This window comes from Manis pentadactyla, chromosome 6, assembly GCF_030020395.1.
Source record: "Manis pentadactyla isolate mManPen7 chromosome 6, mManPen7.hap1, whole genome shotgun sequence".
NCBI classification, from domain to species: Eukaryota; Metazoa; Chordata; class Mammalia; order Pholidota; family Manidae; genus Manis; species Manis pentadactyla.
Genome location: NC_080024.1, coordinates 136,694,350 through 136,721,295, shown reverse-complemented (window position 1 = coordinate 136,721,295; position 26,946 = coordinate 136,694,350). Strand labels below are relative to the sequence as shown.

Below are 26,946 nucleotides of genomic sequence, written 5' to 3'. Positions count from 1 at the left end.
TAATATATGATAAAGGAGCCATGGACATACAATGGGGAAATGACAGTCTCTTCAACAGATGGTGCTGGCAAAACTGGACATCTACATGTAAGAGAATGAAACTGGATCACTGTCTAACCCCATACACAAAAGTAAATTTGAAATGGCTCAAAGACCTGAATTGAAGTCATGAAACCATAAAACTCTTAGAAAAAAACATACACAAAAATCTCATGGACATAAACATGAGTGCCTTCTTCATGAACATATCTCCCTGGGCAAGGGAAACAATAGCAAAAATTAACAAGTGGGACTATATCAAGCTGAAAAGCTTCTGTACAGCAAAGGACACCACCAATAGAACAAAAAGGTATCCTACAGTATGGTAGAATATATTCATAAACCACAGATCCGATAAAGGGTTGACATCCAAAATAAATAAAGAGCTCACGCAACTCAACAAACAAAAAGCAAATAATCCAATTAAAAAATGGGCAGAGGAGCTGAACAGACAGCTCTCTAAAGAAGAGATTCAGATGGCCAACAGACACATGAAAAGATGCTCCACATCGCTTGTCATCAGAGAAATGCAAATTAAAACCACAATGAGATATCACCTCACACCAGTAAGGATTGCCATCATCGAAAAGACAAACAATAACAAATGTTGGTGAGGTTGTGGAGAAAGGGGAACCCTCCTACACTGCTGGTGGGAATGTAAACGAGTTCAACCATTGTGGAAAGCAGTATGGAGGTTCCTCAAAATGCTCAAAATAGAAATACCATTTGACCCAGGAATTCCACTTTTAAGAATTTACCCTAAGAATGCAGCACTCCCGTTTGAAAAAGACATGCACCCCTATGTTTATCGCTGCACTATTTACAATAGCCAAGATATGGAAGCAACCTAAATGTCCATCAATAGATGAATGGATAAAGAAGATGTGGTACATATACACAATGGAATATTATTCAGCCATAAGAAGAAAACAAATCCTACCATTTGCAACAACATGGATGGAGATAGAGGGTATTATGCTCAGTGAAATAAGCCAGGCGGAGAAAGACAAGTATCAAATGATTTCACTCATATGTGGAGTATAAGAGCAAAGGAAAACTGAAGGAACAAAACAGCAGCAGACTCACAGAACCCAAGAATGGACTAACAGTTACCAAAGGGAAAGGGACTGGGCACGATGGGTGGGAAGGGAGGGACAAGGGTGGGGAAAAAGAAAGGGGGCCTTACGATTAGCATGTATAGTGTGTGGGGGGGGCATGGGGAGGGCTGTGCAACACAGAGAAGACAAGTAGGGATTTTACAGCATCTTACTACCCTGATGTACAGTGACTGTGAAGGGGTATGTTGGGGGGGACTTGGTGAAGGGGGAAGCCTAGTAAACATAATACTCTTCATGTAATTTAGATTAATGATACCAAAAGAAAAAAAAGAAAAATAAGTCTCTAAATTTGTTGTAGCCATCAATTTTAGTACTGAGCTCTATAATGGCATATGTATTCTGTTATTAGCACATTCAGTACTTCTAAGAGAATCAGATGCCCATGAAATTGAAAAGTACCTGAAAGTTAATGTACAGATCCTTTATGCATCATTTTCCCTCAACAAATCCCATCCATTTCACCCATCCCAAGCTGAAAAGACAGAGCAAGAAAACCATAGTTCTCAAGCAGTAAAACTAGTTCTGCTGTACTTGAGGTGTAACTAAAGTCAGTCACATATAAACGCTCCTTAGATTAAGTGAAATGGTGATTTATAGAAAACTGAACTACCTCTAAACTATAGGCTAGAGAAACTGACATGACATGTGCACACTGAGAGTTCCTGTAAGTGTTTAAACAATGCTTTTGGTGTTCTCTTCCCTAGACCTACAAATGTGTATTATAGCATATGAGTAATTCTTCTTCCAAGTATAGTAGACCTTTGGCATTAGTAGATTTAATACTCAAGAATTTGACCCTTTAGAACAATATGAAGGACTACAACATATAGCAATTATTACAAGACAAACTTTTCATTTCAAAGTGATACAAGCTTTACAGTGCAGAAACAAGTCAACTATGCTAGTGGTGGGCCCAGATGGCTGTCTTGGACCTATGACCCCAGACAGCTTTATCATTTTCTACAGATAGCTCTTAATCATGCTCTACCCGTGCAGCTCTACTTCTGACAAAAAGAAAATGTGTTTCTTTGAAGGTTAAGGTCAATTCATGGTTACTGTCATACAGGTTACCATAATAACAATGTACATGATAATATAGATTATTTTTCTGGTACCATTAACTTCAGTAGCTTTATATACTGGATTATACAATATAGCTTTTTATGGTAAAAATATGTCTTTATGATATGAGTAAATCTGGAGATTTAGAAAGACCTTGGGCATCCACTCTTCAAAGGCAAGATTCTATAGCCGTTCATCTTCTCTAGGCCATTATTATTTTTTTCTTTCATAATCAACGTATAGCTTAAGTATGGCCAGACCTTAAAAATGACAGTATTCTCCTGAAGTCCAGGTTGGTCTATTCTTGTTCTATGACCAATGGGCCATTAAAATATGAAAAGGTTAAAAAAAAAAGTATTTTTCTCACTAAGCAGCAGAGGGTGTTAGAGTAACACCTAGACTTTGCTCCACTGGAAGCAAAAGGAGAGTAAAAATTTAAGGGGTGACTGCAAATACATAAATTTATGTCATTATTTTACATAATAGTAAGAAAGGCTTTATGTAAAATTAAACTGTGACTTTAAAAAATCACTTTAAAGAGATAATACCATTTCAAAGTTATAAAAATTGTGAACAGATTTAAAGATAAGTATATCAAACTAGTCTCCCTGGGGAGTCATTCCAATAATGTACATGTATTACAATAATATTTATTCACAAAATGAATTCTTGTATTTTGAGCAGTCTTCTAGAGATAAACTACACTTTCCAAAACATTTTTTTATTTTGGAAATGCCAAAGCCTATGATACACTGAGTATATTTATCAAATAGTCATTATATAACACTAAGATTTAATTTGGGCGATAATAACCATCAGGTAGATTGGTGAATAGGATGAGCAATCAAGTTAAAAGTAACCACATTTTGATACAAGGATAGAGACAGTATATTCAAGAGAATGAATTTTTAAAAATCTATATTCTGATTTCGTGGATAATTTTTTAAAAAGATTTCTGACTAACAAAAAGTGGTAATATAGATGCAAAAGGAATTTTGGGAGAATACAGGTGTCAAACTAAAATGTTTAACAATGAGAAAAAAAGAATGCTAAGTATATTAAGAGCATGACTAGTAAGTTCAGAAAGTTCTGAGAGAGCTCTTGGCAATGGTCTTCTAGGTTGTTTCATACCAATTCACCCTCTGGGAAAAATGAGAAAAACTGAATACATTAAAAATATTTTTTAAGGAAGCAGGAATGGTACCAAGATAGTGAGAGCTTGAAGGTGGGAGACATTCAAGATCCAAAAGAAGAGGAAAGCAAGATATGACAGCTCAGTATTTGTCAAAATAAAATGTTTAACAATGAGAAAAAAAAGATGACTGCATCCCCCATAAGATGACTGCTGATTTCAAAAGCAAATCTTTGGTCGAGAGCCTGAGCAGCAGGAGTCTCATGATGAAACAGAGAGAAAAATTCAGGGACTACTAGGGATGAGGGGCACTGATGAATCCCCCAGGGCTTTTGATCCATACCTAAAAGGGGGCACACCAGGAGAAAGGGTTGACTGTGGAAACAGACTATGCATCACGTGGACTGCATCCTGACTAGGCTGTGGTGAGCTACCCCAGTCTACAGCCACCAGAAGAGAAGTCAGAGACCCTCTGGAGGAAGATGACTTCACGAAGAACCTCAAATTACCGCTATAGAATTCTTCATCCACAACTTCTAGCACCTTTTCTAAGGAAACAAAAGCAAAAATCAAACTAGGCTTACAAAAAGTAACAACTGGAAAACCAAGAGGAAAGACAGATGATAGAAAGGGACTCACAGAGTGAGGTATTTGTTACTATTAGACATTAAGAGTCATATATCCGAGAAATTTAATGATAAGATAGAAAATTTTAGCAGAGAACTGCAAGCTATACAAAAAGATCAAATAAGTATTTAAAAATTGCTAAAACTGAGGCGGAGCCAACATGGCGGCGTGAGTAGGACAGTGGGAACCTCCTCCCAAAAACATATATACTTTTGAAAATACAACAAACACAACTAGCCCTAAAAGAGAGACGAGAAGACGCAGGACAGTGGCCAGACTGCAGCTACACCAGCGAGAACCCAGCGACTGGTGAAAGGGGTAAGATACAAGCCCCGGCCCCGCGGGACCCGAGCGCCCCTCCCCCCAGCTCCCGGCGGGAGAAGAATAGGCAGAGCGGGAGGGAGACGGAGCCCAGAACTGCTGAACACCCAGCCCCAGCCATCCGGGCCAGAGAGCAGACACAGTACGTGCCCAGGGGGCCCTGGATACTGGGGGAACAGGGAGTAAGACCTCTGAGCGGGTGCCGAAGCTGATGCCCCTGTGACAAAGAAAAGCGGGGGGCTTTTTGAAAGTCTTAAAGGGACAGGGACTTAACAGCTTGACGGAAACAACCCAGGTCACAGTACAGCAGCTGGAAATTACAGGGAAAACCGGGTGCACTAACCCCCTGGGCAACAGCTCTGAGACCCCTCACGGAGGCAAACAGTCAAGCAGCACCCCCATCCATTACCCCACCGGGCGCTGCGAAAGCAGAGAAGCAGCCTGAGACAAACTCCGCCCACAGAAAGGGAAATTTCTCCCTTCCCGCCAGGCAAGACACAAAGACCCACTCTACACGCAATTACCCAACACAAGCCACTAGGGGTCGCAGTTGTCCCAGTAAAGAAAGGCCAGTAGCAAGTGAAAATTTTGGCCCTCCCAGCTGACAGTCAATAGCACCTGTCAACATGAAAAGGCAAAAAAATATGATCCAGACAAGACTAACCCAGACAGCTTCGGCATCTGCTACATCTTCCCCTGAGAAGGAATCTGGGGAGATAGATTTAGCCAGTCTACCTGAAAAAGAATTCAAAACAAAAGTCATAACCATGCTGATGGACTTGCAGAGAAATATGCAAGAACTAAGGACGGAGAATTCAGAAATAAAACAAGCTCTGGAAGGACTTCGAAACAGAATGGACGAGATGCAAGAGACCATTAATGGACTAGAAAACAGAGAACAGGAACGCAGAGAAGCTGATGCAGAGAGAGATAAAAGGATCTCCAGGAATGAAAAAATTTTAAGAGAGCTGAGTGACCAATCGAAAAGGAACAATATAAGAATCATAGGTATTCCAGAAGAAGTAGAGAGAGAAAAGGGGATAGAAAATGTCTTTGAAGAAATAATTGCTGAAAATTTCCCCAATCTAGGGGAAGAAATGGCCTCTCAAACCACAGAGGTACACAGAACTCCCATGACAAGGGATCCAAGGAGGGCAACACCAAGACACATAATAATTAAAATGGCAAAGATCAAAGACAAGGACAAAGTATTACAGGCAGCCAGAGAGAAAAAAAAGGTTACCTACAAAGGAAAACCCATCAGGCTATCATCAGACTTCTCAACAGAAACCCTACAGGCCAGAAGAGAATGGCATGATATACTTAATGCAATGAAACAGAAGGGCCTCGAACCAAGACTACTGTATCCAGCACGAATATCATTTAAATATGAAGGAGGGATTAAACAATTCCCAGACAAGCAAAAGTTGAGGGAATTTGCCTCCCACAAACCACCTCTACAGGGCATCCTACAGGGACTGCTCTAGATGGGAGCATTCCTAAAAAGAGCACAGAACAAAACACCCAACATATGAAGAAGGGAGGAGGAGGAATAAGAAGGGAGAGAAATAAAGAATCATCAGACTGTGTTTATAATAGCTCAACAAGCGAGTTAAGTTAGACAGTAAGATAGTAAAGAAGCTAACCCTAAACCTTTGGTAACCACAAACTTAAAGCCTGCAATGGCAATAAATTCATACCTTTCAATAATCACCCTAAATGTAAATGGACTGAATGCACCAATCAAAAGACACGGAGTAATAGAATGGATAAAAAAGCAAGATCCATCCATATGCTGCTTACAAGAGACTCACCTCAAACCCAAAGACGCGCACAGACTTAAAGTCAAGGGATGGAAAAAGATATTTCAAGCAAACAACAGAGAGAAGAAAGCAGGTGTTGCAATTCTGGTATCAGACAAAACAGACTTCAAAATAAAGAAAGTAACAAAAGAAAAAGAAGGACATTACATAATGATAAAGGGCTCAGTCCATCAAGAGGATATAACCATTATAAATATATATGCACCCAATACAGGAGCACCAACATACCGGAAACAAATATTAATAGAACTAAAGGAGGAAATAGAATGCAACGCATTCATTCTAGGAGACTTCAACACACCACTCACTCCAAAGGACAGATCCACCAGACAGAAAATAAGTAAGGACACAGAGGCACTGAACAACACACTAGAACAGATGGACCTAATAGACATCTACAGAACTCTACATCCAAAAGCAACAGGATACACATTCTTCTCAAGTGCACATGGAACATTCTCCAGAATAGACCACATACTAGGACACAAAAAGAGCCTCAGTAAATTCCAAAAGATTGAAACCCTACCAGCCAACTTTTCAGACCACAAAGGCATTAAACTAGAAATAAACTGTTCAAAGAAAGCAAAAAGGCTCACAAACACATGGAGGCTAAACAACACGCTCTTAAATAATCAATGGATCAATGACCAAATCAAAATGGAGATCCAGCAATATATGGAAACAAATGACAACAACAACACTAAGCCCCAACTTCTGTGGGACACAGCAAAAGCAGTCTTAAGAGGAAAGTATATAGCAATCCAAGCATATTTAAAAAAGGAAGAGCAATCCCAAATGAATGGTCTAATGTCACAACTATCGAAATTGGAAAAAGAAGAACAAATGAGGCCTAAGGTCAGCAGAAGGAGGGACATAATAAAGATCAGAGAAGAAATAAATAAAATTGAGAAGAATAAAACAATAGCAAAAATAAATGAAACCAAGAGCTGGTTCTTTCAGAAAATAAACAAAATAGATAAGCCTCTAGCCAGACTTGTTAAGAGGAAAAGAGAGTCAACACAAATCAACAGTATCAGAAATGAGAAAGGAAAAATCACGACGGACCCCGCAGAAATACAAAGAATTATTAGAGACTACTATGAAAACCTATATGCTAACAAGCTGGGAAACCTAGGAGAAATGGACAACTTCCTAGAAAAATACAACCTTCCAAGACTGACCCAAAAAGAAACAGAAAATCTAAACAGACCAATTACCAGCAACGAAATTGAAGCGGTAATCAAAAAACTACCAAAGAACAAAACCCCCGGGCCAGATGGATTTACCTCGGAATTTTATCACACATACAGGGAAGACATAATACCCATTCTCCTTAAAGTTTTCCAAGAAATAGAAGAGGAGGGGATACTCCCAAACTTATTCTGTGAAGCTAACATCACCCTAATACCAAAACCAGGCAAAGACACCAAAAAAGAAAACTACAGACCAATATCCCTGATGAACGTAGAGGCAAAAATACTCAACAAAATTTTAGCAAACCGAATTCAAAAATACATCAAAACCATCGTACACCATGACCAAGTGGGATTCATCCCAGGGATGCAAGGATGGCACAACATTCGAAAGTCCATCAATATCATCCACCACATCAACAAAAAGAAAGACAAAAACCACATGATCATCTCCATAGATGCTGAAAAAGCATTTGACAAAGTTCAACATCCATTCATGATAAAAACTCTCATCAAAATGGGAATAGAGGGCAAGTACCTCAACATAATAAAGGCCATCTATGAAAAACCCACAGCCAACGTTATATTGAATATCGAGAAGCTGAAAGCATTTCCTCTGAAATCGGGAACTAGACAGGGATGCCCACTCTCCCCACTGTTATTTAACATAGTACTGGAGGTCCTAGCCACGGCAATCAGACAAAACAAAAAAATACAAGGAATCCAGATTGGCAAAGAAGAAGTTAAACTGTCACTATTTGCAGATGACATGATACTGTACATAAAAAACCCTAAAGACTCCACCCCAGAACTATTAGAACTGATATCAGAATACAGCAAAGTTGCAGGATACAAAATCAACACACAGAAATCTGTGGCTTTCCTATATACCAACAATGAACCAACAGAAAGAGAAATCAGGAAAACAACTCCATTCACAATTGCATCAAAAAAAATAAAATACCTAGGAATAGACCTAACCAAAGAAGTGAAAGACTTATATTCTGAAAACTACAAGTCACTCTTAAAAGAAATTAAAGGGGACACTAACAGATGGAAACGCATCCCATGCTCATGGCTAGGAAGAATTAATATCGTCAAAATGGCCATCCTGCCCAAAGCAATATACAGATTTGATGCAATCCCTATGAAACTACCAGCAAACATTCTTCAATGAACTGGAACAAATAATTCAAAAATTCATATGGAACCACCAAAGACCCCGAATAGCCAAAGCAATCCTGAGAAAGAAGAATAAAGTAGGGGGGATCTCACTCCCCAACTTCAAGCTCTATTATAAAGCCATAGTAATCAAGACAATTTGGTACTGGCACAAGAACAGAGCCACAGACCAATGGAACAGATTAGACAATCCAGACATTAACCCAGACATATATGGTCAATTAATATTTGATAAAGGAGCCATGGACATACAATGGCAAAATGACAGTCTCTTCAACAGATGGTGCTGGCAAAACTGGACAGCTACATGTAGGAGAATGAAACTGGACCATTGTCTAACCCCGTATACAAAAGTAAACTCAAAATGGATCAAAGACCTGAATGTAAGTCACGAAACCATTAAACTCTTGGAAGAAAACATACGCACAAACCTCTTAGACATAAACATGAGTGACCTCTTCTTGAACATATCTCCCCGGGCAAGGAAAACAACAGCAAAAATGAACAAGTGGGACTATATTAAGCTGAAAAGCTTCTGTACAGCAAAAGACACCATCAATAGAACAAAAAGGAACCCTACAGTATGGGAGAATATCTTTGAAAATGACACATCCGATAAAGGCTTGGCGTCCAGAATATATAAAGAGCTCACACGCCTCAACAAACAAAAAACAAATAACCCAATTAAGAAATGGGCAAAGGAACTGAACAGACGGTTCTCCAAAAAAGAAATACAGATGGCCAACAGACACATGAAAAGATGCTCCACATCGCTAATTATCAGAGAAATGCAAATTAAAACTACAATGAGGTATCACCTCACACCAGTAAGGATGGCTGCCATCCAAAAGATAAACAACAACAAATGTTGGCGAAGCTGTGGAGAAACGGGAACCCTCCTACACTGCTGGTGGGAATGTAAGTTAGTTCAACCATTGTGGAAAGCAGTATGGAGGTACATCAAAATGCTCAAAACAGACATACCATTTGACCCAGGAATTGCACTCCTAGGAATTTACCCTAAGAATGCAGCAATCAAGTATGAGAAAGACCAATGTACCCCTATGTTTATCGCAGCACTATTTACAATAGCCAAGAATTGGAAGCAACCTAAATGTCCATCGATAGATGAATGGATAAAGAAGATGTGGTACATATATACACAATGGAATACTACTCAGCCATAAGAAAAGGGCAAATCCAACCATTTGCAGCAACATGGATGGAGCTGGAGGGTATTATGCTCAGTGAAACAAGCCAAGCAGAGAAAGAGAAATACCAAATGATTTCACTTATCTGTGGAATATAAGAACAAAGGAAAAACTGAAGGAACAAAACAGCAACAGAATCACAGAACTCAAGAAGGGACTAACAGGTACCAAAGGGAAAGGGACTGGGGAGGATGGGTGGGTAGGGAGGGATAAGGGGGGGAGAAGTAGGGGGGTATTAAGATTAGCATCCATAGCGGGGTGGGAGAAAGGGGAGGGCTGTACAACACAGAGAAGACAAGTAGTGATTCTACAACAGTTTGCTACGCTGATGGACAGTGACTGTAAAGGAGTATATAGGGGGGACCTGGTATAGGGGAGAGCCTAGTAAACAAAGTATTCGTCATGTAAGTGTAGATTAATGATTAAAAAAAAAAAAAGCAGTTCCTATGTGGTGACCTCTAATGAGTTCTACACAATGATATAAAGGGCATATAAAAGTGTAGGCAAAGGGTCTGATTGTGTTTATACAGAGGATCAAAGCCTAATTTGGCTACCCCGAAAATGAACTAAGATACGATATGAAAAAGAACTTCCAACATCAGCACTCTCGGGAAGACTCATGACAGAAGATGATCAGAAAAAAAAAAAAAAAAAAAAAAAACTTCAACAAAAATCCACACACTGTCACAGCTGTAGATGCACTCATCCCACCAGTTCCTGGACTTGCCATGGGAAAGATGAAGGAGATATCTAAGCTGGCCTGTGCATGCAGTAAAACAAAAATTGGACTGGATCTATACTGTTGCAACTCAACCAAGAATTAGGAGAAGTGCAAATTGTAGCGCTCCAAAATCTTACAACCACAGACTATTTATTGTTAAAAGAACATATGGGATATGAACAGTCCCCAGGAATGGGTTGTTCTAATTTATCTGAATTCTCTCAGACTGTTTAAGTTCAGTTGGACAATATCCACCATATCATAGATAAGTTTTCACAAATGCCTAAGGTGCCTAAGTGGTTTTCTTGGTTTCACTGGAGATGGCTGGTAATTACAGGTATGCTTTGGTTAGGTAACTATATTCCTATTATGTTAATGTGTTTGCCCAATTTAATTAGTAGTTTAAAACCTATCCATGCTGAAGTTACTCTACAAGAAGATATGTGATAGAAATAATCAATCTTCCCAGGTTTTCTTCTGCCTGCTACTTCTATAGCTTTTCTTCTTCCTACCTAATCACAACCTTTAAATAGAACTCGTGCCACATGTCGAATTTACCGAGTATCATAATTCTTCCAAGTGGTAAAGACACCTCAAGACAAATGCTGGGCATAGAAGCCACAGGACATAAATATGCAAAGAAGTAAAAAGCTAACCTTTTCAAACAATAAGGCTTCTCTCTCACTTACCAACTTAACATTTCCCTGTATGGCCCCGGAAGATGACTGGTTAGCCAGAGACGGGTAAGATTCCTCAAGGGAGGAACAACCTAAGACAGGCACAGTCACAGGGGGCCATCTGGTGAGAAAATGGGGAGCAGCAGAGGTGAGGCTTAGAACCTCCCCCCTCATGTTCTGAGAGAAATCTTCTGCATACATGGATGTTTATTGCCCTCGTCTAACTCGGATTAACACATAGTCTACAGGCATACACCTGATCATCTACATTTGCTCTCTTACAACACTAAACTCTGTTTTCTACCTTTATCTCATATCTACCTACCACTTCAGCATTTTATTAAAAATAATAATAATAGAGAAATGTGGTATCCACATATAAATCAAGTTTAAAAATCAAATGAATATTCATATTTGAACTGACTGTGTATAGTTCATAATGCATGAACAAAACCGAAAGCTTCTGTGATGACTGCCCTTGCACTGTTCACCATGTAACTTATTCACTATGTAAGAATTTGTACTCCATGTAAGAATTTGTTCGTTATGCATCAGAAGATTGGAGACTGACGAAAATTAGGCTTGGGGTGGATTAATGAATGTGCATTGAGTATTGACCCCCCTATACAGAAATTTATTGTGGTTAAGAACTATTTGATCAATAAATATGAGAGATGCCCTCACAAAATATATATATATATATATATATATATATATATATATATATATATATATAAACACACTTCCAATTGTAAAATAAATAAGTAACCGGGATGTAATGTATAGCATAAGGATTATAGTCAAAATATTGTAACAACTTGGTATGGTGATACCTGGTACCTAGAATTATCATGTATATAAATGTTGAATCACTGTGTTGTACACCTGAAACTAATGTAATGCAATACTACCCTTCAATAAAAAAAAAAAAAAAAAAAAAAAAAAAAAAAAATTGCTAAACTGTGAGGTGTGATAACGATACTGTGGTTGTATTTTTAAAAGAATCTTTAGCTTTTGAGAGATATACTATAATATTTATAATGAGATAATGTCTGAGACCTGCTGCAAAATAATCTAGTATGGGTAAGATGTGGAAGAAACAAGGTTGGTGATGAGTGGATCATTTTTGAAGCTAGGGGGGAGTTAATTATACTATTCTACTTCTGTATGTTTGAAATTTACCATAACAAAAAACTTTTTTAACTAAGTGGAGACAAAAATATTTACCACAGGTTTATTACTCTCAAGCACATGGTCTAATAACTATTACTGCTGGATATTATTGCAAACAAGTCTTTAAAAATACTTCCTAGTGCTGTTTAAGGATCACTTATGAGAACAATACAGAAAGTGATTACATTGTAGAGATTACAAATATATTCCTATAGAACAGTAGGAAAAAAACAACTTTCTTAATAATACGTAAGCAGATACCTGTAATTAGGATATAAAGCAGTGGAGTTCAAATAATTCAAAAGAATTAAATATTAAACACTTTGGATGAAAGTAAAAATTTGTTCCTAACAGCTGCCATGTGACTCAAACAATGGCCCTCATAAAGGTGATGAAGACAGAAACACTGATGGTGAAGAGACATTTGAAGAGGGTAAAAAGAATCATTTCATGAAATGTGAGGGCAAAAAACAGCATTTGTTTATAAACTGAGTATTTCTATAATATGTGACTTTAAGTCTGTGTCACTAAATTAGTGAATTATAAAAAGAATCAAAGAAATTCTGCAAATGAAAATAAAATTAAGAACTTAACAACAGACAAACACAGCTAAAAGAAGAATGCATACTGGAAGATAAACCCAAAGAAAATCACCAGGTTGAAACAGATAACAAACAGCATGGTATAAACAGAAAACAGCATAAGAGATACATGAAATGTGGTGAAAAAGTCTGATATTCACATAATTGGAGTCCCAGAAGAGGAGAGAGAGAATGTGGCCATATCAGAGATATTTACAAAATAGGCCACAGACACACATACAAAGAGGACATCAAGCTACAGATTCAGGAGTTCTACAATCCCCAGGTAGAATAAGTACAAAGAAAACCACATGTAGGTCCTCTCTAGTGGACCTAAAACCGCAGATAAAATGATGTATCAAAAGGAAAACAGAAGTTAGATAACAACAGGACATCTTCAAATTTCTGAAACAAAGTATCTACCAATTTTTACTTCTATGTACCATTGAAATACCCTTCAAAATGATGGCAAAATAAAGGAATTATCAAGAGAATTCATCAGACCTACACTTAAGGGAAGCTCTTCTGGTAGAAGGAAAATGATCCTAGACAGAAACACAGACATGCAGGAAGGGTGGAATGGCAAAAAAAATATTACAATTAAAATGTACATAAATCTAAATGAGTATTTTTATTTAAAAAAACAGTAATGTCTTTTGGGCTTTAAAATGTAGAGAATTAAAATGCACAAAAGGTGTAAGGGTATTAAAATGCAGATATAAGGTAACTGTAGTCCAAACTGATATAAGCAATAATTTCTATCAGAATTTGATGATCCACGATGGTCCACAAGTGCACATCACAATCTGCAGAGTAACCATGAAAACAATTATGCCAGAATGTTTAACAGGCTAACAGAGGGAGTACAGTAGACATAACCAATTCATAGTTATTATCACTACCTCTGTAAGTGTATATGCTTCTTCAGCTGTGCACTCAGCCTTTGCTGTAGGGTTACTTAATGCAAATATTATAGGCCTTTCATTGATATCAGCCATGGCTTTGATTACATCAGAGGTGAAAAGTCGGCCCGCTCCTGCAACTCCTGTAATAAATCAGGGGACAAAAAGCAATTTCATTATAAGTAAAATAAAGCAATTCTTATCGACAGCATTTCTACATAAGTTTAATATAACAAAAGCACATGCAAACTCCCATTATAAAGATATATTCTGCATTGCTGAGATAATGCCAATCTCAATCTGAAAAGAAAAACAATAAAAAGCCAGAAGTTTTCACTTAAATATTGTCTACCCAAGCCTTAGTAAACTGTGGGGAAAAAAAAAAATTTAAGACTATCTCCATCACTCTAATTAAGAAGATAAAACTTGCTATGACCAGAGTGAAGTTTGAGGACATTATGCTAAGTAAAACAGCTAGTCATGAGTGACAAGTACTGTATGATTCTATTTATTTGAGATACCTACAGTAGTCAATCTCTGAGACACAGAAAGGAGAACGGTGGTTGCCAGCTGCAGGGGGAATGCAGCTGTTCTTTAATGGGGTATAGAATTTCAGTTTTGCAAGGTGAAAGAGTTCTGGACATTGGTTGCACCACCATGTGTATGTAACTTAACACTACCTAACTGTACTTAAAAATGGTTATGGTGGCAAATTTTGTTATATATATTTCACCACCATTAAACATTTTAAAAAGACAGACATTTGCATCTCAAATGTAAATTGCTAATCTCTGTGGCACTCATTACAAAATAATAGGAATTCAGAAGGGATAAAAGACCACCTTGACTAAAGCCATCCATTTTCTTGTTACAGTTCCGTTTAATGACCTTTTATTAAGCCCCTACAATGTCTCACTGTATTAGGCCTTTAGGATATAAAAATGAGTATAATGCAGACAGCTTATAGTTGAGAGAAAAACAGCAAAGTAAACAGAAAATGAGCAAACCTGTAACAAGTGCTAAGGATGCAGTTACAGAAGCACAGCATGAAGAACACAGCCCGTGCGGGGAATTTGGGGATGAACAAGTGATACCTCCGCTGAGTACTTATCCACCTCATTCAGTAAGAAGGCTTATATTCAAAGTTGAAGTAATTAATTTTTAATTCCAATATGTAATAAAGGAAAATACTGATCTGGAGATTGTAGCTGTAGTGCTTGCTGTCACTCTGGGCTATAAGAAATAGTCACGTATTTTGGGCAAGTTGCTTAACATCTCTTTGGTTGTTTTCTTATATAAAAAAGCAATTTATACTCAGTGTTTCTCACATATTCTTATGAGTACATGAGTTCTAAAGAATTATCTTTTTGTTTCCTTGACCCTCCAAAGATGGAATTAATGGAGAGATGCTTAGGTTTTCCTTATTGAATTTTGAAAGAAATGGACTAAATGACCTTTAAGATTTCTTGTTCTAAAAAAATTATGAGTTTTAATCAGTAAAAAAGCTAATACAGACATAGTTTTCCTGACCACAGAAACTTAACTGTTTATTACTATTTTACTCTTTAACATTCAATAGGGTCCCTATGTGAAATTGATAAAATTATAGGAAAAATTATGGATTCAAATCTTATAGCTACAGAGGAAATGAAACAGCTCCATATTTGAAAGACTTACATTTTCTGCTGTGAACGTAATGCCATGTTGGCACACTCTGATGTCAGCTATGCAATGCCTGACCCTCAAAACGCACCAAGAGCTTTCTGCTTTGTTGCCAATGAAAATCTTTGACTCTGCATAGCATTTTCTTGGTTACAGTCTGTCAAATGACTGTGGTCTTTTTCAGGTTTTGAGCCCAACAGTCATACCAACTGTAAAAGCAAAGCATGATCTATGGTACTGCTTCTAGCACTTAAAAATACAAGCAGCATCTGCTTTAACTGAACTTTACACATTGTAACCAAAAGGCTATCACAGGGAACATACATTCTGAAAGCTAGGTAAAATCTGTCAATTCGTTTTTTTAGTAATCCCGCGTGGTAGTTTTGACTGGCAACGTATAGGTAAGTTACAGAATGATATGCCAACAACTTTACTTACCAATTATAGCTGAAGGCTTAAGTATATTTACTGCATCTTCAAAAGTATCAGGTATGCTCTCTGGGGCTGAGTGAGCAAACGGTTCCTGATGACTCTCTATTTTAGCTTTCCGCCCCTGAATTTTTAGAAAAAATAAAGTATTTTTTTGTAAATGCTTACTTACTGAGGACTAACTGATAAGATCTCATCATTAGGAGTCATGTGTTTCTACAACAGGAATGTCTTCTCATTTTCACTTACTTTTCTCTTCAACCTGTGTTTTCCAATTCTAAATTCATGTGTCCATAAGCCCAAATATAAAACATAAACAGAATCCCATTATAACCAGAAACTCTCTAATCCCTTTCAAAAATTCATTTACACTGTGAACTCCTCCTATATCCAACATGGTACAAAGGCATACAATTTTTTATTTGGGCTAGATGATTTTGGAATTAAAAATTTTTCTTTAGAAATGTATTATGATGATGTATCAAATATTATAAATACCCTCCCCCAATGGTATCCCATATCTGAACAAAACTTATGAATAGTCACAGCAAGAGCAAAAGGTTAAAATTACAAACATCCTCTCTGGTTTTGTTCCCAGATAAGTTCAGGTCAGTCAAATTTGTTACCAAATAAATTTCATAAAAACAGGATTTCAGAGCTTTTAGGATTTCAGAATTACAGACTGACATCATGGACTTACACTACCAAGAGTTCAGAAATATGAGAAATAGGGAATTCTGGTATAATATGGCTGAAAGAGAAAAGATGTTTCCCTCACTAAATATCACGTCAAAAACTATACAAATTAAATCTTCAGTAGTGTGGCAGAGCCAGGAGAGGTATCATGGATAAACTAGATCAGTTTAGAATTTCTCAACAAGCTAAAGCAGGCAAGAACAGACTGACTGCAAAAGCCAACCAGATGTAGAGACCAATCTTCTGATTTTGACAAAAGAGAAGGTGAATTTTTTCATCAGAACTTCAGGATAACCCTGGAAAAGAGTCAGCAGGGGCTGGGAAGCAGCGAACCATCACCGGTTGGTTGCGAAAATAACTGAAGGACTGTAACAGAGCCTCAATAGATCCAGGTTTTTGGAACAGTGTCTTATTTTTTTTGGCTTAAACAACAAACATTTATTTCTCACAGTTCTGGAGGCCCCCAGATCTGGTGTCTTCCCGTTATACTTGCACATGGTGGAGACCAGAGAGAGGAAGCAAGTTCTCCCTTTTCTTTTCTTTTTTTTTATTAACGTATTATTGATATACACTTTTATGAAGGTTTCACATGAAAAAAACAATGTTACTACATTCACCCATATTATCGAGTCCCCCCCATATCCCATTGCAGTCACTGTCCATCAGTGTAGTGAGATGCCACAGATCCACTATGTGCCTTCTCTGTGCTACACTGTCTTCCCCATGACCCCCCCACACCATGTGTACTAAACATAATACCCCTCAATCCCTTTCTCCCTCCCTCCCCACCCACCTTCCCACATCCCTCCCCTTTGGTAACCGCTAGTCCCTTCTTGGAGTCTGTGAGTTTCCTGCGGAACAGCGCCTTCTTACTCTTGCCCCAGGAGGACCACAGCTCTCCAAACAGGTTCAAAAGGAAATCCCACATCTCAAATGGGAGGGCAGCAATGTGGGTCACCAGGAGAGACTGGAAGCCTGAAACCTATAGGTCAAGCTATTTACACATCCTCAAAGAAAAGTTTACTCTGAACTTGCCAATGAACAGGGATTCTCAACTGTGTTAACCAATACCTTACTCATTCTAGATCTGACTTGTTACAAATAAGATAAAATATCACAGAACATTTGTAAAAACCAGTATCACAAAAAAAGAAGTGCCAAACTAATTTTGTATCAGTAAAAACATATTCCCCCAATAGCTTTCTAAAAGTACAATGTCCTATAATCCTTGAATGTTATATAAAAGCAAATACAGCAGTTACAGCTCACTGGGGAGGCAGTGCAGATAAATGGTTAACAGAACAGACTTCAGTTAGGCTACTTGGATGGGAATCTTACCTCCATCACTCATAAGCTAATGATGGATGACCTTGGAAAAGTCACTTGACCTTTTCAAACCTCAATTTTTGTCATTTGTATAATTTTACAGATTTTTGAGAAGATTAAATAATACATGTAAAATTTTATCACAATGTCTGGTACATTTTAAACTACATTTTAATCATAATTTATACTTCTGTGTAATTTACTCAGTCTTCATTCACACACTAATTTCTCATACTAATAGAACACTGACACTAATTAATTAAGAAGATTTCAGAACTGGAACAAACTAAGATAAGCTTGCTCCAAAGAAATCAGTAACAAGTAACTGCTGTGTCATATATTGCAAAAATACAACAGCATTGTGTACTGGAGAAGTTCAACTAAAAAACAATTTACTTATACTTCAGTGTATTACACAGTACAAGATACAAGGCATTTCTTTTTTTTTTTTTTTTTAATTTTACTTTGGTATCATTAATCTACAATTACATGAAGGACATTATGTTTACTAGGCTCCCCCCTTCACCAAGTCCCCCCCACATCCCTGTTCACAGTCACTGTACATCAGGGTAGTAAGATGCTGTAAAATCACTACTTGTCTTCTCTGTGTTGCACAGCCCTCCCTGTGCCCCCCCCACTATACATGCTAATCCTAATGCCCCCTTTCTTTTTTTCCTGCCCTTATCCCTCCCTTCCCACCTGTTCTCCCCAGTTCCTTTCCCTTTGGTAACTGTTAGTCCAGTCTTGGGTTCTGTGCTTCTGCTGCTGTTTTGTTCCTTCAGTTTTCTTTTGTTCTTATACTCCACACATGAGTGAAATCATTTGGTACTTGTCTTTCTCCGCCTGGCTTATTTCACTGAGCATAATACCCTCTAGCTCCATCCATGTTGTTGCGAATGGTAGGATCTGTTTTTTTCTTATGGCTGAGTAATATTCCATTGTGTATATGTACCACATCTTCTTTATCCAGTCATCTACTGATGGACATTTAGAAGGCATTTCTTAAACTACTAAAAATGGCAATCAATGCTAAGAAGGAAGGCAAGTCCAAAAGATATAAATTAATCTGGGTCAGCAGCTCTTTATTACCCATGAATTGGCGTCAGGAATATGTATCTTTCCTAGGGAACGGGTCTATAGATTTCTATTAGATTGCTACAGGGGATTATGATTTCTAAAGGGTTAAAGAATTTCTGCTCAAATATCAGATGTCTTGCTAACAATTTAATTAGAAACTTTTGAGTTCCCATTAAAACCTAACTTTGGAAGTGTCAAGTACAATGCTATTGTACCTTAAGAATGAGAAGACACAAATCAAGAAAGAACAAGTCTGGTACCAACATAAGAGATTGTGACTTGAATATGAAGAAAGTGTTTTTATAAAAGACAAAAGTTTGAGATGGGAGAATTTCTGTTAAGAATATACTGGAAGGTCCCCAACTCATACAATTTGGGTAGTCTAGTGAAATATAAGATTTTATAATATTTAAAAATTCAAACCTAAAATATTATAGCAACATTCTTTTGCTTCTCTAAGTTTTAAGTACCTTACCTTAAATAATAAACCAAACTTGTCAACCAACCAAATTTTCTTTTGTGCCTCTTCTTCTGAGAGGCCATTTTCTACCATAGCCATTACTATAAGATTTGCAATTCCAAGAGCAGCCTGTACAACATAACAAAAATTAAAAAGAAAAGATTAGAGTAGGTTACAATGCTTGAATTACTTCATTACATATGAAGATTATATGTTATGAAGAGTATTTGGCTTATTCTTCCCTTACAAATCACACAAAAGTTTGATTCTTTGTGATATTCTCTCTAAACATATTTTAAATTATTATAATGGAGAGGTTGAATTCATATTCTGTATCTCAACAAAAATACCAAGCTCATTATACCCCATTTTCCAATTCTAAAGGACAGTGTTGGTTTTAGGTTCTAAAAGTTTACAAAAACTTACCTCTCCTGCTCCAAGAAATAAAATTTTGTGTTCTGAGATCAGTTTACCCATAACTTTCTGTGCTGCGAGAAGACCAGCCAGAGCTACTGCAGCTGTTCCTACAAGAAAATAAAGATTAAAAAAAAATAAAATATGGGCACATTAAAGTAGATTTTTAAAAGTAGGAATCAAAACCCTAAGATTTGCTTTTTTCTTTACCTTGAATATCATCATTGAAGGTACAATATTTTTCTCGGTATTTTCTCAAGAATCTGAATGCATTATGATTTCCAAAGTCTTCAAACTGAATAAGTGTGTTCTGTCCATATCTAAAATAGCAAAACCCATGATTGTGTGGAAAATATCATTAAACAGCTTTCCCAATATTTCTTATAATCACATTTTTCATTTTAAAATAATGTATTGTTATTTCACTTAAGGACATCTGGCAATTAGAGACTATGAAAGACTACAGTGAAAATGTAGAAATGTATTACTCATTCAGAAAAGTTTATATGGGGTGCTTAAAATGAATGTATACCATGGCAAAGGCCTGTATTTCTGACAATGGGAATGTTAGATATGGGATATCATCTGTATAAAATCTTTCCAAGTGGCTAGGAGGGTGCCCAGCATATTTAAGCATGAAATGGCTTCCTAGAAAGATTTTGTCTCCAAGTCTCAAAAAGTACATATTTGATATGCATATTCTCTTACATTAGCAGTGAAACAGCAACACAGAAGAGTCATATATTAAATAAGAGGTTAAAAAGTAATTGCTATGTAAGTTCACTGGCATTCAGAAAAAGACATCAACGATCCTGGTGAGTCGGGGGAAGGGAAAGCTTGAAAAGGAAACGGGACTTTATCTGGGCCCTGAAAGAACACAAAGTAAAGAGGTAGGAAGAAAAGGTGTACTTTTGTGACCCCGGATTTTCAACAGTTCGGCTATATAGTTTAGAGTTTATATAAGGAAGAAATTGGTAAAGTATACTGGGATCAGATAAGGGAGAACCTTGAATGCAAAATTAGGGAATGGGGACTTTATTCTGTTCTGATGTAGAGTCACTTCAGAGAAAGGGAAGAATTTATGTAAGACTCCATTAGGAAGGATAAACCTATGCATGATGTGTAGCACATACTGGTGTGGGGAGAGATGAGAAAGACAGGAGAAGCAGCTACGAGGTGACTATGACGTGAACAAGAAGATCTGAAGCAGAAGCTGCCAGAAGTGAAAGGGATAATCATGAGACACTAGAATGAACAAAAAGAACCGAGACAAGGACCAACTGGGAAGTAAGGGGAGAGATGTCAAAATGCCAAGGCAACCAGGATGACTAAGAAGACACTAGCTGATTGTCCAAAGGAGGGAAGTGAGGGGCAGAGGAAGGATGGCAATCTCTGGGAGGATGGAAAGTTTAGTTCTGGATACGTCAACTTTGAAAAGGAATTAGTTTTCCATGTATTCTAAGTCCCAGTAATTCATAAGGTAGTGCAGGGCTAGATCGTAAAGAGTTTGGACCTTATCCTATGACAATAGGAAACAACTGATTTCAATCAAAAGAATGACATAATAAGTACATGCTTTAAAAGACTAATCTGGTGGTAAGGTGGAGGTGAAATGCAGAGGAGAGAAACTGGAGGAAGGTTTAGAAGAATCCAGAAGGGAGATGAGCCTCTGCAGAAAGGCTGTGGCAATAGAGGAGATACATTTCTGAGGCATTTAAATGGTAGTCCGACAGGATCTGAGGATTGACTCATGCAGACTTCCCTCAAGGTGTCAGACAACTCAGCAAAGCAAGGCAGAGTATATAAAGGGTATCACCACGTCCCAGCACCTCTAATCAGGCAAAAATCTAATCTCTTACCTATCTTCACAAGAGAGAAAAGCAAACAAAATGAGACTGCGGTTTCTTTTTTTTTAAAAGATGCTTTTATACACTCATACTTCTAAAAAATACCTGTCAGTAATGGCTTTCATAAACTCATCAATCAGATCATCATAACGCTGTGATCGATCTCTTTTCTGATATAAGCCCATGTAAAATGGATCTTTTAAGAGTGCCTATAAAATAGACCAAATGTAAAACCCAATTAAACAAAACAGTTTCAATACATTCTATAAAACAAAAATTGCAGAATAAAAAAAACACTAATATAGCCTTTTAAGCCTTATTGCCCTTCCTTAAGAAACTTTCAATAGGCTTATTTTACTATTTATTATTTACATAAATACTGAAAGTGGAGTTTAAGACAAAGACTAACATCTAAACACAAAATGTTCCTTTTTGTATTATATTCAAAAGAGAATGTAATAAAATATATCTTTTAAAATACAGGAAGAGGATCAAAGGGGGAAAGTGATTTTACTCACTGTATTATCAGTTCCTACATCAATACACACAGGCAGGCATCGATCAGGCCGGATTCCTGCACAAGCTGTGTACAAACAAAGCTTTCCTACTGGAATTCCCATTCCATAGACACCCAGATCGCCAAGACCCAGAATTCTCTCTCCATCAGTCACCACAACAGCCTTAATTACAAAAATAAAAGAAATTAAAAGTTGTCAAACAGAAAAGCAATTTTAAAAAGGATTTTCTTCATATATTTTCACTCTCACTTTTAAAAATAGATTTTTTGGGGGATTAACTTTCAAAGTAAACCAATGAAGCACACTTAGAATTATAGGAATTCTAGAATCTGGATGTATAAAAGTCAGTTAACTAGATTTGATTTCCCTTTATCTTTGGTTTAGATGGACTGCTTCTGACTGGGGGATCAACTTAAATATCTTCACAATGACTAAACAGGGGAGAAGCAAGCAAACTTCTGATAGAGACTAACTATAAAAGAAAAATAAGAGTTTAGAAAAAAATAACATGCTACCCAATATAATAACTTAGGCCAAACAAGAAAAACCTTAGCAATAGTGAAAAGAAAAAAAGACCTAAAATTTTAAAAATATACCTACCTATAAGGTTTTTAAGGTGATAAAGAGAATTTAACTATCTGACCCAATTTCTTGTAGATTATTAGAATTAATCATTATCAAATACTATTTTGGTTAGAAGACATGTGTAATAAAGAGTTTTATATTTGCTTAAGGATCTAAATCTATCATAGATTTAAAAGAAAACACACATAATAAATCCTCTTACCACTCACCAGAATAAAAGTTTTTATGGCATTTTAATGTATTTTCTCTACCAAGATTATTAACTGAAATACAAAAGGAATACAGAGGGGGCAGGAGACACCAGTATTGATAGTGAGGAGGCTCACTGTGCCAGCTCCCATTTCTTTCCCAGAGTCAAACTCTATACCACTAACCCATTTGTAAGTATTACTACCATGATTTCCTCAGAACAGTAAATCTACATGTACATAAGTGCAAAATAAATCAGAGCAACAATGAAAAACTGTTCTTGGAAATTTAGATAACTTACAATGAAAAAAAATGCGAAAAGGAAGGTTGTGCTAATTAGTACCTTAACATGATTTTCTGGCCAGTTATCCACAATTGATCTAACATGACCTCTGTCTGAGATTGAAATAAATAATCCCCTGCAATAGAACAAAAACACCTTTGCATTTCATAACAGTTTTTGTTTTTTCTAAGTTTTTGTTCATAATTGGAATATTTAGGTATTTTAATAAAACATCAAGACATGGTATAATTTCCAAGCAGATTCCAAGCCTACCGGTTTATTTTCAAACATTTTCAACTACTTCAAATTCTAACTGATTGCTCACATAGGCTGCAACAAAGATTATTAAATGATGTGATCATTTTACCCAAGCACAGATGTATCCACATCTCACATTCAAATAACTCAATACACCCCCAGTGAAAGGAATATACAAATCAACCCCTGATGCAGGAGAGCAGAAGGCTAAGTAAACTGTTAACATTCACTTAAACTAAAAATTTGAAATCTGAAGGAACAGGAAGGGAGACAAGTAAACTGCAGTAATTTCATATGAGAGGATATCCTTGAAGCACTAGGAAAAAGTGAAAAGTTATTTTAAACATACAGTATATTGTTATCCAATTGAGAGAGTTAATACAGATTTTTTAAAAAGAAAGAGGAAGGGAAGGAGGGGTGGGGAAAGGAACACAGGTTCTAGAAAATAGGTGAGGCAGAGGTGAGGGCTAACAGGTCCCCAGTGCCTTCAAACTGATTCTTACTTCGGCCTTACTATCCTAGATCAAATCAGTTTAATAGTTTCTCAACCACAGCAGCATTGTAGAATTATCTTTCAAAATGCCGGGGTCCCACCCCTAGAGATTCGAATGTAACTGTCTTGCTAGAGTTCAGATCAATTCACCAACCAGAAGCTACTGACCATCTCTGGGACCCTGAATAAATGATACACAGTATCTGTCTTCAACAAAAAGCCATGTTCTTTTTCATTTCATGTCAGTTCTGAACTCTGGGTACACATCAGAATCATATCAGGAGCTTTAATGAAACACCAGCTCTTGGGCTCAACTCTAGACTAACTGAATCAGAATCTCTGGGGGTGGAGCCCAGGCATCAGTATACTCTGAAGTTTCTCTTTGTCCTTTAATCGGGATTGAGAACCACTATTCCAAGTGAAAGAGTATATGAGAGCAACAGCTGGGCTAAACATAAGAAATGTTTAAGACACACCAATTGATAGCAGCACACAGGACAGAACAGTGTTGTCAAAGTGTCTTCTCCAGGGAACACCCACAACCCCATCACTGATGGTGCTCATTACAATCCAGACCTCCAGACCTTTATCTGTTTCATCAGAATCATGGGAATGGGAAGGACAGCAAAGTTGGCAGGGATCAATATTTTAAGTAAATCCCACAGGTGTTTAGTATGCACACTAAAGTTTGAAAGCTGCTACACAGATGAGGGGAAGTTGAAGATAATGCTATTACACATTGTTTGAATTTCTATATCCGTTTCAACATGTAAGCAGTACATGGAAAAGACATATAAGAATTGACAAAAATGATAATAGGTTACAAGAACAAGACAAGAAAACTCAAAGTAAAAATAGCATTTACATAATGTTTATACATTTACAAAGTCTGTCACATTAGTTTCCTCATCTGACCTTCTCAGTGCTCTTTGATTGGTCCAGGTAGCCTTATCTTATGAGAAAACAGATTCAGAGGGATAAAGTCACTCACTCAAGGACTTAAGTCAGTGCCCATTTCGTTACTCTTTCCACTTAAAATATGGCAGTGCTAGAAATATTTGAAATTAAAATTCGTGGAAGTTCATAAAAAAGAAAAAAGAAGAGAAATTGAAATGGACAGAAAATGAGAATCAATCTATTAGTTTGGCCAGATTGTCAAAAACTTTAACAGTAATTCTGGAGAATCTGCCACGAGAATTAAGAGTGCCTTTTCTTGGGTACACAAATGCACAATTCCTCTAATAAGGTTAGGAATGAATAATATTATTTCTATAAAAAAAATGAGATATTAACATGTTGGATTTTTACTAATCCCTTTTTATCCAAATTAAGCTTTTGTGAGGTGGCAAATGTGGTTAAGGTAAGACTGCAACACATAAAACAGAAATGTAACAGGTGTTACACAGTGCTGTTTTTCCTACACAATACTCTTTTACAAATACATTTTTAAAAATAAGCCTTACTTAGGTCGTCTAAAGATATGTCCATACTGGGAGCAGGCAAGACCAACTGTTGGTGTATATACAATTGGCATCAGACTTTCGATGTCATCTTGCAGGATTCTATAAAACAATTTCTCATTTCTTTCTTGTATTCCCATTATATAGATGTATCTGAAATTAAGCACAGTGAATAATGTCTAAATCAGCCAGCATTATGTTCAAAGTTTTGGCCTTTGAAAGTTAAATCTAAACATCTAATATTTAGGGCACACCCACCTTCCCCCCAACCCTGCCAGAAAACAAAAACCCTGTATTATTATTTAACACCCAAGACTAAAACTTAACAGAAATAAAAATGTACTTAAATGGTAGATGATAATGATGAAGCAAATAAAACATAAAAAACAGCTAACATTCATTGAGCCCTTACTGTAAGTCAGGCTCTGTGCCAGGCACTGGAAGCATTACCAGGAAGCTCCCCACCCCACCCTGAAGGAACTACAGCTGGCTCTTGAACAAACTGAGGGGGCAGGAGGTTAGAGGCATCAGCCCATGTGCAGCTGAAAATCCACGAATAACTTTTGACTTCCCAAACACTTAACTACTAATAGCCTACTGTTGACAAGAAGCCTTATAACATAAACATTTGATTAACTCATACTTTCTATATTTTATATGTATTATATACAGTATTTTTACAATAAAGTAAGCTAGAGAAAAGAAATTTTTTTCAAATTATTGCAAATGTCCAAAAAGTTTTCCAATATATTTATTGAATATAAATGACCTGTGTAGTTCAAATCCATGCTGTTCGAGTCAACTGTTATCTTCAAGGAGACCGACATAAAAATGGAGGCAAAATAAAAGAGCACAGATGTCGCACAAAGGCAATGGTCAATTCATATACACAAGTAATGGCTTTTAAAGAATAAAGTTGAGAAAACAGAGAAATGTTAGCTTAAAAAACCAGTAAACACCTTGAATTAAATATGTCTAAGACAGACTCAGTAATTTTCATCCAAACTTGCTTCTCCTATTATCACCTGACAAACTGCAGATCCCATTCTTGATTTCCTCTCTCCCACCCAACCCTACCCCAGTCTAATGACTTGACAAGTCCTACAGAGTCTACCTGCTAAGTATCTTTCAAATCCATCTATTTCCTTCCCCCACCCCCATCCAGGCCACCCTCATTGCTCACCTGGGCCACCTCATGAACTTCCTGACAAAGCCTTATACACACTATGTTGCTCCCCTGCTCCAATCTCTTCTTCCCTTAAAAATATAACTGATCATTTCTACTATCCCAAATGGCTTCCTAACACCAGATAAACAGACTTAAGCTAGACCTCTGCCTACACTCCAGCTTTACCTACATACTGAACTTACTTCAGCTCCTTAATGCACCGCAACTCTAACCTGGTGTTGGTACATGACGTACCCTCTGTCTGGAACCCCCTCTATCCAGGCACAGTCAATTTCCATGCTCTCTCAATGCAGCTCAG

General features: G+C 37.1%; 1 protein-coding gene across 2 annotated transcripts in view; it reads right to left on the bottom strand.

The window, feature by feature from the left end:
* The window catches only part of ME2 (malic enzyme 2), a 77,216-nt gene that overhangs the window by 22,947 nt on the left and 27,323 nt on the right, over positions 1-26,946 (bottom strand). For both annotated transcript variants that reach the window (XM_057504185.1, XM_036918585.2), the window contains exons 4-12: positions 25,463-25,612; positions 23,309-23,384; positions 22,192-22,353; positions 21,779-21,882; positions 20,037-20,146; positions 19,839-19,936; positions 19,428-19,541; positions 15,863-15,977; positions 13,763-13,905 (exon numbers count right to left, since the gene is read on the bottom strand). In XM_057504185.1, the coding sequence (XP_057360168.1) occupies positions 13,763-13,905; positions 15,863-15,977; positions 19,428-19,541; positions 19,839-19,936; positions 20,037-20,146; positions 21,779-21,882; positions 22,192-22,353; positions 23,309-23,384; positions 25,463-25,612 (1,072 nt within the window). The remainder of the gene's footprint in view (positions 1-13,762; positions 13,906-15,862; positions 15,978-19,427; positions 19,542-19,838; positions 19,937-20,036; positions 20,147-21,778; positions 21,883-22,191; positions 22,354-23,308; positions 23,385-25,462; positions 25,613-26,946) is intronic.